Below are 19,973 nucleotides of genomic sequence, written 5' to 3'. Positions count from 1 at the left end.
TTTCAATCTAAGAATGTCGATTAGCTCCTGTAATCCTTCAAACCAAGTTTATTTCTCACAATCATATGCGAAATGAAATAAATGAAAAGTAACACACAAACATTTCTCGCGAGTTACTGTTTAAATGCAGACTGTATTGCAGTCGCAAGGGATTTATACTCGCCTTCCATGCCGTCGATTTCCTCTTTGCTATACAGCTCTTCTGATACGGATTATGGTGGTAAAAAAGATCTCCACGTGCAGGTTAACACTAGAAAGTTATCAAAAATGGTTCAAATGGCTCTGAGCACTATGGGACTCAACTGCTGTGGTCATAAGTCCCCTAGAACTTAGAACTACTTAAACCTAACTAACCTAAGGACATCACACATCCATGCCCGAGGCAGGATTCGAACCTGCGACCGTAGCGGTCGTGCGGTTCCAGACTGTAGCGCCTTTAACCGCTCGGTCGCTTCGGCCGGCTTTTCAAAATCCGCACTCGGTTATGATGCGAATTAAGGCTGGACATATTTCAGTGACAGTCATTTCAAATTTAAATTCTTTTACTTTGCATGTAACCTATCGTAAATGATATAAGAGTGGCACAAAACGATGAATTTTGGATTGTTGTTGAAAGGGGGCTGCAAACGCGGTAATATACAAGTGAAAGCGTGTTTTTCGAGCATATTTTGGCGGTGTCAACTTTGAAGAGCCACAGACGGCAAACCATAATTATGTTAAAAATTTACTTTGTACAGTTTAAAGATAACCCGCAAATATTCGCAGCAGACACAGTTATTACTGGGGATATCCGCACTCGCGCAGACATGTTACTATAAGCAGTGTTGTTTTCAAGTGATAGCTGTGAGAGGATTATTAGCGCAGAGATTAAAAAAATTAAAATAGGAAGCGTCTATAGTTTGCATGCTATGCTCGTTGTCTTCTATTGTCCTCCCTTCATTCCAGTATAAAGGCTTGTTCACAAGTATAAACGAATGGCAGTGAACATGTTTTACACTCGTTCGCTCTAGTATGTACCAGGACTTAGAGGGACCGATGATCTAGCGGTTAGATGACGGCTATTATTCATTTATTTCACTGTTGCGATTTCAGCTCTAGAGCCATTTTCAAGTACCAAGGGAAAGGTCTTGTAAGGTAATGCTTCTTAAATTGTTTACCAAATGTTACCACACTATGCTTTGCATTTTGTTATCCATATGTTATAATGGTTTCAGGTTTCACATTGCACACAAAAATGCCTCTACACCCTAAATTACGATAGTGAAGTGAATAAACAGTTTTAAAAAGTCCAAATCGCAGCAAAGATTTCATTTAAAAATTATATGATATGATTCTTGTACAGGAAGGGCTGCCACGTTATATCGAATATAACATCGACAAAATTTAAATAGGATCGAATGCTTATGGCTCTTTATTAATTCTTACTCGTAACTGATTTATTGATTTACCTGAATTTAAAATCCACTCGCGTAACCTTTCTTTTTCTTTGACGGGAAATCTGAACATTTTTAGTTAAGAATTTGTTCGTCTACTCCTTCCACAGTTGATACTCGTAGGTCCTCGGTATGACGACTCGATCCACTACCACCGGTATGTCAGAAACAGCTGTACTTCACAGACGCCAAATGTGGAAAGATGCACACATTTGGCCGATGTTGCCACATATTTCATAGAACGGAGTGCCATCTAGTGGTTGATTCCAGAAGTAAGGGTGTGACGCTGTTGCCGCCTGGTGGCCGTTCCCTGACAAGGGTTGCCTGCTAGACCAAGCGATGGGGCAATCTGTTTCTTACGTGATCTGGGATAAAATGCCTGACAGTGAACAAAGTTAAGTTTGAAACAAAAATGAAAACTTTTCTCTTTGAGTGTTACTGTAATGTCTAATGGTGATGAGTAGAAATTAATGATTAGCATCTCCCTGTCTTTAATTAAAAAGCAGAAAAAAAAATAGAGAGAGAAGGCTAATGCATGACCAGCATGGAGGCATATTTACAACAAAAATTAATGTAACATCATTATGATTTAACGTGCAAATGACACGTGGAACATGGAACTAATTAACTAACTAGCTGTTGATGTATGACAAAACATGGTATACATTTACAAAGTTTGCAAACCTTAAAATTAAATCGAAATGAAGCAGATAATCAAAGTAGACTTAGATTCCAATTCTGATATGTTTGTCTATTCCTGAATAACTGACAGAGTTACTGGCAACAAATATTCTGGGAAAAGAAGAAAATAGGCTATTGTTGGAAAAGTAAGCCTGTATGTTAAGGCAAAACATCCATTTTACAGGGCCTAACATTTTGGGGCAATCCTTGTTTAAAAACTACATCGTTTTCTTACCCTGTAAATTGCTATCATTAGTCACACACTAAATGACGCGTCATGGTAAGATTTCAAAGTGAGAACATGTGTAAATTATGATTTGAATAGCGCACTGACAATCTAATAAGACAAGAACTCTATTCTTCTTGGAAGTATACTGTATCTGTATGCAGTTCCGTTTCTTTGACATTTCAGTAATCGTTCACTTTGTTGAAATGTGCAAGGTACGATAGCGTGCCTTGCTTCTTTCGTCATTTCACGCCTTTGCGGTGCGGTAACAAAGAAAAATAAGTTTTTTTTTTTTTTTTTGTAAACTTGAACATTGAAAGTGCATACGAGATGAAAGTTGGAAGTGCAACGAACAGCACAGTATCAGTAAGCAGACAAGCATCTGTTTCGGTGTTCCACAGTTCATTTGCTATCGATGGAAATATAGTAAAAGTGGAATTAAATGGCTTACTAAGGTATCCTGTTCACGACATATCCTTCTCTTCTTTGTTATTCGAAATATATCGACAAAAGACTAAGCTGTTACTATTTGCTGATGACACAGTGGTGTGGGGAACAAGCAGTAAGGAGGTACAAAAACAAATAGACATCCTAAATGATAAGGTCGAGGAATCTGGAATGAAATTTAGTGTGGAGAAAAGCAAGACCATGGTGGTAACTAGAGGGGATAGAGAGGGCGAGGGACAAAATTCATATTAAGGGACGGGATATTGAAATAGTGGACATCTTTAAATATTTGGGAAGTGTATTAATGAGGAACGCTCGTTTGGAGACAGAAATTAGCAAAAGAATACAACAGAGTAGTACATTTTACCAGTGTGTGAGGGACTTGGTGTGGGGAAGGGAAGTGCCAATGAGATGCAAGCTGGGCTATACAAGACTTACTTCACACCAATACTAATTAACGGCTCAGAGACCTGGACTGTGATAGAAGAGAGGAGAGTTGGAGACAATCGAGTGAAATGAAGTTTCTGAGAAGTATGCTAGGGAAGACGAGGAGAGACAGAGTGAAAAATGAAGATGTTAGGAAGGAAATTGGAATGGTGGAATGGAGATGTTGACTGAGAAAATTGAATAGAATAGACTAAAATTGTTTGGGCATGTGAAGAGGATGGGAGAGGGAAGAATACCAAGAAGAATTATGGAGTCCAAGATTGAGGGCAAGAGGCCAAGAGGAAGACCGAGAACAAGATGGACTGATACAATAAAGATGAGTTTAAGGAGAAACCTGCTATGGAACCAAATTGTGGAAGAAGAATGGTGGAAGGCGAAGTAAGGTGGCGAAGCACCATTGATGTCCGATCGCGACAAGATGTTGGATAGAGGGGAAACGAAGATGATTATGATGACTAAGCTACATTAACGAGGCCAAATGTGTCGTACTATTGGAGGAGAATACGCATTCAAGACAAGAAGAACGTTCGAAATTGTGTTCCTGACACTATATTGCTCATGTGTGCTCTGTAAGTTTTAGTTTTTCAGGCAGTTGTTGCCCATACACACGAGAGAAATAATGAACAAGAATCAATCACAAACAGTAGTGTGCTAATGTTTTGGGCTATTTACGATGGCAGCAAGCCCAAATAACTCTGGCTTCAAAAGAACATACAGCGTAAATGTATGGCGCCAACCGCGGAGGTAAAAAAAAGAAGGGACTTGTCATTACATCACAAACTTGTAGCCGACATCCGCCATCCGATGTAGCCCAAATCATATGTAGTTTCAACGCATTTATACTTCCATGGTACACTGCGGTGATACTTTCCCATTATGTCATTGACGCGCCCATGTCCAGTTTCGATCATATATTTATCGGCTTTTGTGGTCGTATCCTAAATTGTATCTTGTGCTTTTATCGAGTGGAGATGCAGTGGCTTTATGAAACTGGCAGCTAGCGTCGTTTACGGATGTACTAATCGATCCGATCGTAATTTAAAGTTTAAAAGAATCACATTTCGTTCATAAGTGGATCCATGCAATCACTGTTTTCTTTTTTATAAATGAATTATGGTTGCATTGTTTACTTTTATTCTTCCCTGTGTTTTTCATTGCCGTAAACGCTCCGATATCCGAGCCAAACTGTATCAACGATCTCGTTGCCACACAACACACGGCTTAGTTGATGCAGCATGTCATGCCTTAAATTTCTCCCGCCGATAATTATCCATTATTCATATTTCGTCCCTCTTTAAACAAAAACGATTCTGGCTAGAACATGCGGAGACAGCTGTCTTGCTGTCTTGTGTGTGTAACTTTTGTGTGTAGATTCAGTCAATGTGTGAGTATGCTTCGATTCCTTTGGAAGTAAGACTTTGGCCCAAAACGTATGCGAACACAATTTTCGTCGTGCCTGCTTGCTATTCGGTGTGTGAATAGCTAGCTAACCGTTTCGCAGTTCAGTTATTCCTTCATAAAGTGTATTGTAAGTAATAAATAATCCACTGCACTTCGTGAGAAATAATGATGTAGGGAATTACAAAACCAGAAGCCAAAGCAAAAACTGACATTCATTACGCCACATTAAGATTGTGCGTAACACAAACAGGGGTTCTCAATGCTACAACCAAAGGTTTTGATAACTTATCCAGTGATATAATGTGTCTGAAAGACAGCAAAGTAAAATTTGAAACTAAACTGAAAACGTTCCTCTTTGACAACTCCTCCTATTCAGCAGGAGACTGTCTATTATTGATGTGTAAATAGCGATGGATAGGAATTACTGAGTAATATCGGTCTGTGCTTAATTAAAAAGCAAAGAAACTAATAAATGATCAACATGAGGCATATTTTAAAAACCTAGTGCTAATATAAAATGACTTATCCATATCATTACATTTTACTGTGTAACTGGTACATAGAACATGAAACTAATTAACTAACTAACTATTGGTATATGACATAGCATGGTATAGATTTACATACTCTGAAAACTTCAGAACTAAATTCAAATGTAAAATGAAACAGATAAAAAAAATGAACCTACATTCCATTTGTGATATGCTTAGTTTTTGCTGAAAAACTGACTATTACCGGCGAGAAATATTGCGGGCAAAGAAGAAACTAGGCTGCTGTTGGATAGGTAGGGCTATACGTTACACTAGTTAGGCTATCATTACTGGAAAAGGACTTACATGCATGTTAAAGCAAAATATCCGTTTTACGGGGTCTAACCGTTTGAGGCCATTCCCTTAATCATATTTACAGTATTGGCCATTGCTGGAACGTATTTAAAAAGTTATACTGTTTTTTTTACTCTGTAATCTGTTATTATTGGTCGCATGTAGAGTGAGGCATCGTGGGTAAGACATCAAAGTGAGAAGATGCGTAAACTACAGTGAAACAAATGCACTGACGATCTAATAATACAGAACTCTGTTTTGCATGAAGGTATGCACTTCTGATTCTTTGACATTACTACATTCGTGTACTTTGTTGCTATGCACAAGATATGATAGCATAAATTGTTTCTTTCCTCATTATATACGTTTATGGGCTAGCAAAGAACACAAAAGAAGTTTTTTGAAAACGTGAACAATAAAAATGTTGTGCATACGAGTTGAAAGCTGAAAACGCAACGAACAAGAAGTAGTACCAGTAACAAACAAACACTGGCTTCCGAGTTCCAGCTTCATTTGCTATCGATACAAATACAGCAAAAGCGGAAGTAAATGAATAACGAAACTATTCTTCTCGCATCACTTCATTCTCTTCTTGCTTATACGAAACACATCACATTAACGAGCAAATACGCATTCAAGAATAGGGAAACGTTTGATAATGCCTTCCTGATACTATGCTATTCACGTAAGCACTGTAGTTTGTAGTATTTAAAACAGCTGTTGCGTGCCCACGACAGACACAGTGAACAAGAAGCAATCGTAAACAATAGTCTGCTAAAGATCTGGCACCCTCTCCGTTCTTTCTTTACCTCCATGGTAACAATCGTCTCACATTACGTCCTACAAACCCTGAAGTCACTTTGACACGACAAGCAATATCGACTACATGCTAGGTTTTGATATCGACAGATATAGTATGATAACCGCGACATGTCACAAATATCTTATGATTAAGTCGTAGCCGGCCGCTGTGGCCGAACGGTTCTACACACTTCCGTCCGGAACCGCGTGACTGCTACAGTCGCAGGATCGAATCCTGCCTCGAGCATGGATGTGTGTGATGTCCTTATCTTAGTTGGGTTAAGTAGTTCTAAGTACTATGGGACTGATGACCTCCGATGTTAAGTCCCATAGTGCTCGGAGCCATATGAACTAAGTCGTAGCGTAATGGATAATGTCGAGGTCTATGGCGCCGAATGTTGTAGGTTCTCATCCTCCTATATGCATAATATCTTTTTTCGATCTTTTATTATAAATGTAATAAAAGTATGTTCTGTAATCTTCGATGTCATTTAACATCCCCCTCTGCTTAGTCAACGACGGATGATATGAATAATTGGCTATTTATTTCAGAATATGTGGCGATTTCCGAGGGTGTTGCTAGGTAGGAACGTAAGAGCACAGCTGAAATTGGTTCTGTGAGCAATAACATCATACTCTTCCTTATCACAAATATTTCGTAACACTCTTCTCACAAGACTTCCTAAAAACCGTTGGCCTGTTACCAAGGCGAGAGAAACCCCTACCTAAGGACAACAGAAGTCGCCAGCAATTACTGCGGTTGTCGATATTGCGTGGACGCCAAAATGACGTCACATTTGCAGGAATCGTTGTATAAAGGGTGTTACCCCAAAATTCTGTGTGCCTAAGAGTAAAACAAAGCAAGTTCAGAATCGGGGAATCCGCTGTGCTTACGAATTGTGTGGTTGACTGTTATGGGTGGCATATGTTCAAATGCCAGGCAGTGAAGACATAGAGCATAATTCCTTTGGGAGCGCAGACGTGAAATGAGGGATTTTCATGGTTTAACGAGCTGAAAACTCTTGTCTCAGTTGAGCAGATTGTCTAGTAATTGTATTTCCACGGTGTCCTTGACCACTGAAACTCACTGAAAACTCTTATTTCAGTTGAGCAGGTTGTCTAGTAATTGTATTTCCAACGTTTCCTTGACCACTGAAACCCAGTAGGATTAGGCTGAGGCTAGTTTCTTGACTTCCCCATAATCGATGGAATGTCCAGTGCAAATACAAATTTCGACCATTTAAGATTTATTGAGCTGTAGAAAGCGGGTTGATAGCAGCTGTTCAGTGCAACGTTCTTGTATTTCCTATGTACGTTTTACCATACTTGCAAGGATTTCCATATGTACACCAGTCTTTCGTAAAAGCAGATCATCATTCACAGACTCCAGAAGACCTTGCATCTTGGTCAGTGGAACAAAAATCACATACACTTTATGCTCCTTCACCATTCTTGCAATTTTTGGAGCAATATTTCCTGCACACGATAAGAAGGCTATAGGCTTTCTCTTCTTTGGGTTGTCTGGTGTTTCCTCTTGCAGACATATCTTAATTTGGTGTTCTTGACCAATCACGTAATGCGATTTTGTAGGCAGTGAGGAGACAGATGTAATGGGTTGGGTTGGGTTGTTTGGGGGAAGGGACCAGCAAGGTCATCGGTCTCATCGGATTAGGGAAGGATGAGAAAGGACGTCGGCCATGCCCTTTCTAAGGAACCATCCCGGCATTTGCCTGAAGTGATTTAGGGAAATCACGGAAATCCTAAATCAGGATGGCTGGACGCGGGATTGAACCGGTGTGCTCCCGAATGCGAGTCCAGTTTGCTAATCACTGCGCCACCTCGCTCAGTAGAAATAATGGGATAGCGATATACACATATACACTAATGAGTAAACACTATGACACCGACGTGCTATCGATTTAAACCGGTGGAGGCGACAGCAGCGTCACCTGGCGAGGAATGACTGTTAGTCTACGATCGCAGGTTCGAATCCTGCCTCGGGCATGGATGTGTGTGATGTCCTTAGGTTAGTTAGGTTTAATTAGTTCTAAGTTCTAGGCGACTCATGACCTCACAAGTTAAGTCGCATAGTGCTCAGAGCCAACTGTTAGCCAGACACACGCAGGGTGCGTGTAGTATCAGTGAGCGTGCTGTCCGTTGTAGAACGGGGAAGGCGCGCTGTCTGAGTCTGACTGAGGGCAGGTTAAGATGACCCAGAGGCTCAGCGCAATCATTTCGGAAACAGCACGACTTTTCGTGTGTTCGTGGAGTGCTGTGGCGAGTGTCTTCAACACGTGGTTAAACCACGTCCAGACATCATGGGGTTGTGCGGACAACCTCATTACTTATCTACGACGTCGCAGGCTGGACAAACTGGTAGAACAGGACAGGCGGCGAACTGTTGCCGAACTAACATCAGACTTCAGTGGTGGGTAGAATATAACTGTGTCTGAACACAAACACACAGTGCAGCGAACACAACGCTCCCAACAACGGACCTCAGCAGCTGCCGAGCCATGCATGTACCAATGTTAACAAAATGACACCTACCACTGAAACTATCACGCAACCATCTTCACTGAACGTTGGCACAGTGGCAGAGTGTTGTATGGTCTGATGAATCATGATATGATCTTCGTCATTCCGATGGGAGGCCGCAAAACCATCATCTTTCAGGGGAATACCTCCTTGACACCTGTGCTGCAGGACGGAGACAAGCTGATGGTGGCTCCATTATGCTCTGGAAAACATTTGTGTGGGCATTCATAGGTCCAGCAGAGCTCTTGCAAGGCTCCATGACAGCCAAGGAGTATCGTACACTGGTTGCAGACTACGTACACCCCTTAATGATGATCATGTTTCCCGACGGCAATGGCACCTTTCATCAAGATAATGCGCCATGTCAAAAGGCCAGGAGTGTGATAGAGTGGTTCGATGAGCACAGGTGCGAGTTCCAATTGATGTGTTTGCCACCCTGCTCACCAGATCTGAACCTGATCGAACACATCTGTGAACGTGATGTCAGAGGTCAACGCCCCATCGCCGTAATTTATGGGGATTAGGTGACATGTGTGTGCAGATGTGGTGGCAACTCCCTCCAGTCTCCTACCAAGGCCTCATTGCCACAATGCCACGAAGCGTCGCCGCTGTTCTCTGTGCCAGTGGTGGATGTACCAGCTTTTAGGTAGGCAGTTATAATGTTCTGGCTGATCAGTGTATACAGATGTCCGCCCCCGGTGACAGAGTGGTCAGCGTGACGGATTGTCAGTCCTATGGGTCTGGGTTCGATTCCCGACTGGGTCAGGGAATTTTCTCCGCCCAGGGACTGGGCGTTGTGCTGCCTCATCTTCATCCTATCATCCTCATCGACTGCAGGTCGCCGAAGTGGCGTCAAATTGAAAGACCGGCACCCAGCAAAAGGTCTGCCCAACGGGGGACCCTAGCCATAGGATTAAATAAAGGTGTATACAGATGACTGTAGTGTTGTGTACACAAGGTATAAAAGGACAGTGCATCTGTGGAGCTGTTAACTCTACTCAAGTGATGCCTGTGAAAATATTACCGATGTGATTGTGCCCTCAGGATGGGAACTGCCAGACTTTGAACGCGGAATGGTAGCTGGAGCTAGACACATGGGACGACATTCCATTTCCGAAATCGTTAGGGAATTTAATATTCCGGGATCGACAGTGTCAATACTGAGCCAAGAAGGCCAAATGTGAGCGATTACTTCTCACCATGGACAAAGCAGTGGCCGACGGCCTCCACTTAACGACTGGGGGCAGCGGCGTTTGCGTAGAGTTGTCAACACTGAGTGAAATAACCGCAGAAAGCAGACCGCATCCGTTAGCACAGTGCGGTAAAATTTGATGTTAATGGACTGTGGCAGGAGATGACCGACTCGAGTGCCTTTTCTAACAGCATGACATCACCTGCAGCGCCTCGGTTGTGGCCTAGACTGATGGAAAACCGTGGCCTGGTCATATGAGACTGCATTGGAGTTGGTAAGAGCTTGTAAGTGGGCTGTTTAGGTTTTTATGTTGGTAATGCCACGTAGCGCTCTGTATGAAAATCACTGACTGCTGTGTGCAGTCTGTGGTTGGTTGGACTCATTGTTGGAATATTCGCTTGTTTAGTGTTGGGCAGTTGGATGTGAAACGCACGTAGCGTTGGGCAGTTGGAGGTGAGCCACCGCAGTGGTGGACGTGGGGAGAGAGATGGCAGAGTTTTGGGAGCGGACGATGTGGACGGGTGTCTGTCGGAAAAAAAAAAATTTGTAAGATTGGATGTCATATATATGTATATGACTTTTGAACACTTTTAAGGTAAATACACTGTTTGTTCTCTATCAAAATCTTTCATTTGCTAACTATGAATATCAGTAGTTAGTGTCTTTAGTAGTTGGAATCTTTTATTTAGCTGGCAGTATTGGCGCTCGCTGTATTGCAGTAGTTAGAGTAACTAAAATTTTTGAGAGGTAAGTGATTCATGAAAGGTACAGGTTATTGTTAGTCAGGACCAATCTTTTGTAGGGATTATTGAAAGTCAGACTGCGTTGCGCTAAAAAAAATTGTGTGTCAGTTTAGTGACGATCAGAATAAGTAAAGAGAGAAATGTCTGAGTACGTTTACTCAGCTGTTTTAGACGTTTCAATCTGACGGTAGGTTTCAATTGTGGTGCAGACCCCACGAAGCCATGGAGCCAAGTTGTCATCAACAAGGCACTGTGCAACCTGGTGGTGGCTACATAATGGTGTGGGCTGAGTTTGCACGGAATGGGCTGGATCCTCCGTATGTTATGCTACTTGGAGGCCGTTTGCAGCCACTCATGGACGTTATGTACCAAAACAACTATAGAATTTTTATGGATCACTATTCCTTGCGATTGGTTTGAAGGAAGTTCTGGATAGTTTGAGGAAAGATTTAGTCGCTCCGATATTCCAACCTAATTCCAATCGAACATCTGTGCAATGTAATCGAAATGTCAGTTCGTGCGCAAAATTCTTCACCTTCAACACTTTCGCAGTTATGTATGGCTATAGACGCAGCATGGCTCACTGTTTCTGCAGGTGACTTCCAACAACTTGTTGAGTGTATGACACGTCGAGCTGCTGCACTACACCGGACTAAAGGAGGCCTGACAAGATATTAGGAGATTAGAAGGTGCCTCAAGACTTCTGTCAGCTCAATGTCTGTCTCTACGCCAACGCCTAAGTGTTGTTGCAGTTCTCAAAACGAATATATATATCATTCTCTTGCAGCTGTTCGTAGCTCAATTCAAAGCTGACAACAGCGCTGCTGAGAACCAGCGACCTTCCTTTGACGACTCTGCTATTCGGGCTACAACTTTACTGTATGGGCTATGGCTTGGTGGCGTCTCTCACCAGTCCAGCTAGGTACAGAGACGTAACTTGTTGCAGATGTTGCCACCAAACATAATGGGCAGTCTTTTAGATGTAAGGGTAAGGGGATATCACTTTTGACACTAGATGCACAGGTTGCAGGGGCTTTACCCTTTTCTCTGGCAAAGAACCGTTTTGGTCCCTGGGTGGTCGACCGGCCTGCACAGCTGCGTGCTAACGCACCCTCCTACAGATTTTCCAGCGGGCTGGTTGCCTCCACCGAACAAAAACTTCTGTGGCCGTCGTGTCTTGAATGTTTGTGTACGCCAGCGTCGACTTTTTAATCTCAGAGAGCACTTGCGATTTATTTATTAGATTTGCATATTGATTAAATGGAAATATGTAAAACTGACTGTAACCTATCGAGTTGGGGCTCGAATGAAACGTCTTCATTCGCAGAATACGATTGTGAGGTCGGAATATATAAGAAAAGAAGGTCAGGAGAGCAAGCCACCTTACAATGATTAGAAAGTTAGTCCTTTGGAAACTACAGTACAAGTGGAACACGTCCTAACTGGCTAGGTGCCACTGCCAGAGAGTGTATGTTAATTAGAGGTGAAGCCCTTCAGCTGTCTTCAACAGTCAACACATCGTTCCTCTACTATTATCTGCATTGGCTATAGAAAGCGAGGGCAGACTGTCAGCAGGTCACACCCTTATCTAGTATGGATGGTCTCTTAGATCGCTACAGTTTTTTGTCTTGTAATACTTCACACATCCCTGTGAGGTGAAGTACACTCTTATGTGTACTTTCCTATTGGATGGCAAGTGACACATGCTAGAAATCTGGCATTGTTGCTGCGATTTGTTTCTTATTTTTAGACCTTGAGAGGACTCATAGATGTGCCATAGTGTTCGCATGCCGTGTTTTTGTCGAACGTTACAGTTTCTCCATGGTGAGAAAAGCTAATCTTCTACATAGCGTTTTCGATGAAAGAGGGATGTGTGTATTCAGGAATGCCTCAGTGAATTCTCAGATGAGGAGTTTGATGAAAGTGATAATGACCCTGATTTCTAGTATTTAGTGATCGCGTACTAATTTGGAGAAGGAAACTGAAGGTCATGAAGAAGTGATACGTGGTGATGACTGAGAAGCGTACTTCTTCGGTAAGAACACAAATATGTTTTCGATGGAGAAAACAGAACTCGCTAACTAATATAAGAACAAGGCATCGCAATATTGTCTTCCAGCTCCCTCGTCTTCAAAAAATTCCGGAAGTCTCGGAGAAAACTTGTTGTTATGGAGATATGAGCCTGAAATACAGAAATTTTTTTTTTTTTGAGAAACGAAAAACATCAACCCTTTGTTATCCTTGTTTGACGTAAAAACGAGATATCCGCGTCAACATTGTGGTGTTCCGGTTTGCTTGAAGAACGACAGAGGGTCTGTATGAAACACATGCAGGCTGAAAGCAATTACAATCCAGTTCAGTTCCTCAGAAGAATACGGAAGTTAATTACTTTATTCTTGATTTTTAAAATAAAAATTTGGCATAATTTCAGCCATGGTTGTATCATGTGGTGGAATAATTGCCCTACGGTTGAAATGATATTAGTAAACTCAAAATGATTCCAAATACAATTTGTCATAATTGAAATGCGTTTTTCCTGACAGTTATGTTGCGAATGTGTAATACTATCTCCCTGATGATAGTTGGTGGGTGAATAGAGAGGTAACGATGTGTTGTTATTTTAGTAATACATAAAATTAAAATAAGCTGCCAATTTTGATGTGTTCTAGTTTTCAAAGTGTTTTAAATTCTTCTTTGTTTAAAAAACGCAAATTTTCATAAAATTTGTTTCCAAGAAGTGTAACAAACGACAGAAAAGTCATTAAAATACATATTCACCAAAACAGAGGTTTTATATATAAAAAATAAAAAGGTAGTGTGAGAGATCCCTCCATACTAATGGTGGTCTTGTCAGCATTCACAGTAGCTATGGGTTAAAATGAACACGCACCAGCTGAACCAATGATTTTACCTGGCATGTAAGACACAATAAATTATGCTTGAATGATTCAAGAAAGTATATTAAGCAAAGTTCGAGATAGTTATTAAGCTGGATCGGCGAATTACACATTTGGCCATAAATAATACATATATGATCGCCTGTAGCTTCTATGGGATTTGCGGATGGCAAATAGAATATGGCTCAGTTGAACCTCTGTAATAAATACAACACAGCACACAAGACACTAAATATCCTACTGAGGAGCAGAAGTAATAGTTATGGTTATCTCTCAAGTCCAACACACTAGTAATTCTATTACTTAGAGCCTGCGTCTCTCCTAGGGAGCAAAAATTTTCGTCACCTTGAAGCTGGATGTTTAAAGTATTGCGAGATGGTTTTTATTCGAGGATGTACCATTCAAACTTTAGATAACATATATGATGTATTCCATGTGAAATTCAGTTACTAAGTGGGGTGACTACGATGTATTTCTCTTGAAGTTCAGTTAGTAAGTAGGGTGACCAGATTGTTACGCTACCAAAAATTGTTAGTATAGATATCCTGGACACAACCGACATTGATAACAGTCACTGTCCAGTAATGAAGTTGAATGTTAGATTGTTTAGACGAGAATATTACGCTTCTCTCTTATTACAGTTCCTGTTAAAGACAATTACACTCCTATGGTTCATTTAAGTGGGCCCATCATATACATTGCTGAGCCCAACATTAGTTTAGTTCACGGTACTTATTGATCACATCACGGCTCTATTAAAAAGTGCATTAATGTAGATTACAGATTTCATCTGAAAATAATGACGTATTACAATTTCTGAGTTTCGCAGTTAAATGTGCACGTGTTGTTGCGTACTGAATGCACATGACTGTGGGGTGAACCAACACTGAGGGTGCACTCGAACGTAGACATTACTCGAGTACTTTTCAACTATCGACTGGCAATTCTGAGTGACGTCCCAGTACTTACAGACTGGCGTAAGAGAAAACCGTTACTTTGAGAACTAGGTTGTTCCTTTGGTCTTCAGTCCAAATACTGGTTTGATGCAGCTCTCCATGCTACTCTACCCTGTGCAAGCTTCTTCATAATCCTTCTGAATCTTCTTACTGTAATCATCTCCTGGTCTCCCTCTACGATATTTACCCCCACGCTTTCCTCCAGTACTAAATTGGTGATCCCTTGATGTCTCAGGATGTCCCCTACGAAACGACACTGTTTTTCTTCTGTCTGTGAATCTCCTCCGTTACATATGAGAGTGCCATATTGCCAATTATGGTAAATTTCAGGAAATCATTAATAAGTATATTAATTAATCAATGCTGTAGGTCATATTGTAGTGCAAAATTAAGGCACCAAAACTATGCAGTGTGGTCAGAAACAGTGTGAAGAACCTGTAAGCGTGTTGCAGGGTGGGCCGTGATGAGAAAGAAATAAAAAATTCTCTATGGTGTGCCAAGTCAATTAGCACTGAAGTTAGCCAATCAGGCTGCTGCGCATGCAAATTAAAGTGGGCGACCAGACAATTACCGTCAACTGTTCTCAAGGCCTAGACGACAGAACAGGAGAATTCTCAGCCTTTGGCTCGGATTAGATCCTCATTACCATCAAGAGTGCAATTCTTGTATCGCTCCCATATTCGGCTACAAGAAAGTAACGAAGGACATGTTTTGTAACACCGTTTAATGCAGGCCACATGAATTTGTTGGCGCAACGGCCTGGTTGGCTAACTTCAATGCTAATCAACTCGGAAACGGGGAATGTATCGAATTCTTTTCTTGACAGTTGTTACTCAGCACCACCCACCCTGCAAGATTCTTACAAGCTTTGCGCATTGTTCCTGATCAATCCGTATACCTGACGTCCGGAATCTAACAGCAGTTATTACAACATCTGCTCTGTAAAATAGTACTTGCTATGAGCTTTCAAGTAAATTTCTACAGAGATAATAAATTGTACATAATTTAAAGTATTTAGTGAAACTTGAGAATGCTAATCTTTCAGGTGGTTTAGGTCACCTTTCTCAAATATAATTACTCGCTCGTAGGATTTGGCATGTAACGAACTGTAATACTAACTGGAATTAAATGTAACTTTTAATTAACAATGTCCTAATGAAACCCAATTACAAAAATGTAATCAGAACACTTTATATGAGGATCTGAATAATTAATTTAAGTGAAATTAAGTCTAAATAGAAGCGTGAGGTTTTAATATAGTTATTGCATGTCAACGGATAAATAAATTCAAAATTATATGAAAATAAAAAAGTAAGTTATTTATGGTTCTAGAAAAACGTAACAGATGGAGAGGATCCATCTGGTACGTCACGATGATATTGCATTTCCAAAGGCACGGGCACTGTGGCAGATACAGCTGTTATGAAATACATGAAATGTATTCACAGTTGTGAATATGGACAACTATCCGTTGTATAATGGAGTGGCTCGAAAGCAGATTTTTCGGTTATTGCGAACGGTCCCTTTATTATTAGGTTATCCAAACACGCTTTACGGTCAGACTAAAACTTCCATATGTCGTCAGCCAAGTGTCTACAACTGCCACTTTTACATCCATTACGTATATTCCCATACAGAACAGGCATTTTAACTGAAAGTCGTTTGCTTGGTGTCAGTGTACAAATACGGAACTGCAGTACCCGTGACCATCGGAAGTAAGATGCAATATTCCTTCTGACTTGAATGCATATGAGCATACGTTTTCACTTGTCACGTAACAATGGGCAGATTGTACAATTCATGCTCCGTAGCAATTGCTTCGGTTTGACATTCTCTAGATGCGTGTAGCTAAATGTATAATACTTTTCATATCATTACAGAGTATTCAACAAGATCACTACGTAGCTCACATATTTCAGTCTCTTGTAATTCATTCTTGTCTTTATCATAAATGCATGTTAATACATGAAATTTTGTTACATTTTTACCTGATTACAGACGACTTTAGGCAGAATAAGTGAAGTTGTGTCTGTGTTATACTCACCCTCGATTATTGAACAAATAGGTTAATTGGCCAGTGATTTGTGCAATGAATAATACCTTCTTCGGTTACAGACTGTCAACCAGACCAATGAATACCATCAGGATCGAGAGGTTGTACCAGCTTTCGAGGACATCATGGATGTCATTGGTTCTAGAGGAAAGTTCCAGAAGAGATTAAACACTGTTTTCATTTGCTATGGCACAATCGTCAGTGTGCTGAGCTCGCAAATGTTCAATTTCGTTATGCAAACTCCTGATCACTGGTGTCACGTCCCTGGGAGAGAGTTCACCAACTTAACTCTTGATGAGTGGAAGAGCGCCACTATCCCCAAGTAAGATATATATTTAGATATAATCCATGTGATTTTTATTTAAAAGAAGCTGAGAAAATGCGATCTCTTAAATCAATAACAGATATATATCAGTAGGAAAGCAATAGTGACTTCCAATCAGATTTGACCTTTGGCTGTCAGGTCGCCTACATGGAGAGACAAATGCATGACGTCATCATATCCTGCCCCCCTCCTAAGCAACGCCCCTCGTAAGCCATACCCCATTCTCCTACTCACACCCTCTCCTCCTCCTTTATTAAGCTATGCTCCCTTTGCAAACCTAACCCCCCTTTTTGGAAACAGGCCTACGAGAGGGTTTCTAAGCCTCACACATATTTAGCTCTCCCAATAACAGCTCAGCATATACCTGTCCAACCACATCCTTAAGCTACACCTCCCAATTTCTTGGGAATGGGTCACTCAGAGAGCTTCTAAACCAATGCACATGCATCTCTCCACCACAGCTCAGTATTTTTCTGCTCAGTTACATTCCTCGACTCCTTCTTAAGTCACACACCATTGCTTTCGAAAAGCCCATTGCGATGGGAGGTACTTAACATTATTCTCGTCCAGTAGTGTTAGCAATTGCATAATGTATGCATGGCGTCGAACATATCTGCGCGATTGCTAATGTTAATCCATTTGCTGTACTCTGAGGCCCCAAAATTGTGAAACATAATTACTTAAAGAATTTTAAAAGGTATTATTGGCTTAATTTGATATATTTTCTGATTTCGATAAGGCTGTTGCGAGTGGTTTGTGCATTAAAATTTGTCTATTGAACATTCGTAATTTTCTACTGACCTTTATCTCGTAATTTGAAGGTTTACAAAAAAAAAAGACATGAAGTTGCAGCTATTTCCACAGCAAAATCAATAAATTTTTTTTGTTTAGCTATATTTGAAAGTATTTGTAAGCGGAACTTAAAAACATTTTTGCTCACTTACTATGTACTATAATTTTGAGGTTCTTAAAACACTCTATTCTAAGTAAAAGGAGCTGAATTTTGATGATGCGATGTGGGGGCTGCATCTGTCATTCCAAATAATGTTCAAGGTATGGTGGGTACAAAAAACGAAGTATCATCACCTGAAATTTGTAAAAGTGTTTTGGGAACGGTTCACCCTGGCTTACCTTATTCGAACACTGTTTTCCCCCAAAACTTACCAAGGCTAGAGCAAAGTCTACAAAAAAGCCATGGATTACTCGAGGAATAGGGGTATCTTGTAAAACAAAGAAAACTGTATCTGTCAATCCGAAACAGTTCCGATGTTGATGCTATAGCACATTACAAGAAATACTGCAAAATATTAAAGACTGTAATACGGATGTCCAAGCAAGTATATTACAAGGAAATGATAGTCATATCAGATCACAAAATAAAGACAATATGGGGTATAGTGTAGGAGGAGACTGGTAGCACCAGACATGAAGAGGAACAAATAGCATTAAGAGTAAATGACACATTCGTGACAGATGTGTATAGTGTTGCAGAACTTTTTAATACACATTTTATAACTGTTACCGAAAAGATGGGGTTGTCAGACTCGGTAGATGCTGCTATGGAATACCTCAGACCAGAAACTTCAAGCAACTTCCATAATATGAATTTGACCCTCACTACCCCAACAGAAGTAATGTCCATCATAAAATCTTTAAAATCAAAAACATCTAGTGGGTATGATGAAATATCAACAAAGTTAATTAAAGAATGTGATTCTGAGCTAAGTAACATTATAAGCTATCTGTGTAACCGGTCATTTATCAGTGGAATATTTCCTGAATGGCTGAAATATGCTGAAGTTTTAGCCACTGTTTAAGAAGAGAGATAAAGAAATAGCATCAAATCTCCATCCAATTTCACTGTTGCCAGCATTCTCAATAATTTTCGAAACAGTAATGTACAGTCGGCTTTATAACCATCTTATGTCAAATAACATACTGTCAAAGTCACTGTTTGGATTTCTAAAAGGTTCTGATATTGAGAAGGCTATCGACACTTACAGTGAGAATGTGTTTAATTCATTAGACAAAAATTGCAGGCAACTGGTATATTTTGTGATCTGTCAAAGGCATTTGACTGTGTAAATCATAATATCCTTTTAAGTAAATGAGAGTATTATAGTATAACAGGAAATGCTGCAAAATGGTTCAAATCTTATATGTCTGGCAGGAAACAAATGGTGTTATTAGGAAAGAGACATGTATCAAGCTATCAGGCATATTCCAACTGGGAACTAATTACATGTGGGGTCCCACAAGGCTCCATTTTAGGGCCCTTACTTTTTCTTGTGTATATCTATGACCTTTCATCAGTAACATTACCAGATGCCAAGTTCGTTTTGTTTGCTGAGGATACAGACATTGCAATAAATAGCAAATCAAGTGTAGTCTTAGAAAGATCAGCTAATAAAATATTTGGACATTAATCACTGGTTCCTAGCCAATTCGTTGTCACTATACTTTGAAAACTACATGCAGTTCAGAACTTATAAGAGGTGTCCCACGAGTATGTGTCTAACATATGATGACAAGAAGATAGAAGAAGTGGACAGTGTTAAATTCTTGGGATTACAGCTTGATAATAAATTTTACTGGGAGGAACACACCACAGAACTGCTGAAGCGTCTTCACAAATCTCTGTTTGCAATGCGAATTTTGTCAGACATAGGGGATATAGAAATGAAAATGCTGGCATACTATGCTTACTTTCATTGCATAATGCCACATGGAATTATTTTCTGGGGTAATTCATCAAGCCAAGCTAAAGTTTTTTGGGCACAAAAACGTGCAGTAAGAGTTATATGTGGTGTGAACTCAAGAACATCCTGCAGAAGCCTGTTTAGGGAACTAGGGATACTAACTACTGCTTCTCAATATATTTATTCCTTAATGAAATTTGTCATTAAGAATATATCACTTTTTCAAACCAACAGCTCAATTCGTGGAATCAATACTAGAAATAAGAATAATCTTCACAAGGATTTAAAGTCACTTAGTCTTGTACAAAAA

At 40.3% G+C, this 19,973-nt stretch overlaps 1 protein-coding gene across 1 annotated transcript in view; it reads left to right on the top strand.

Annotated features, from left to right (window-relative positions):
* LOC124605941 (solute carrier family 22 member 7-like) overlaps positions 1-19,973 on the top strand; it is a 194,982-nt gene that overhangs the window by 55,012 nt on the left and 119,997 nt on the right. The window contains exon 2 of the mRNA XM_047137900.1: positions 16,702-16,961. Coding sequence (XP_046993856.1) covers positions 16,702-16,961 — 260 coding nt within the window. The remainder of the gene's footprint in view (positions 1-16,701; positions 16,962-19,973) is intronic.

The sequence above is a fragment of the Schistocerca americana genome, chromosome 3, assembly GCF_021461395.2.
Source record: "Schistocerca americana isolate TAMUIC-IGC-003095 chromosome 3, iqSchAmer2.1, whole genome shotgun sequence".
Lineage (NCBI taxonomy): Eukaryota > Metazoa > Arthropoda > Insecta > Orthoptera > Acrididae > Schistocerca > Schistocerca americana.
The sequence above is the reverse complement of the archived record's forward strand: the minus strand, read 5'-3'. Positions and strand labels throughout refer to the sequence as shown.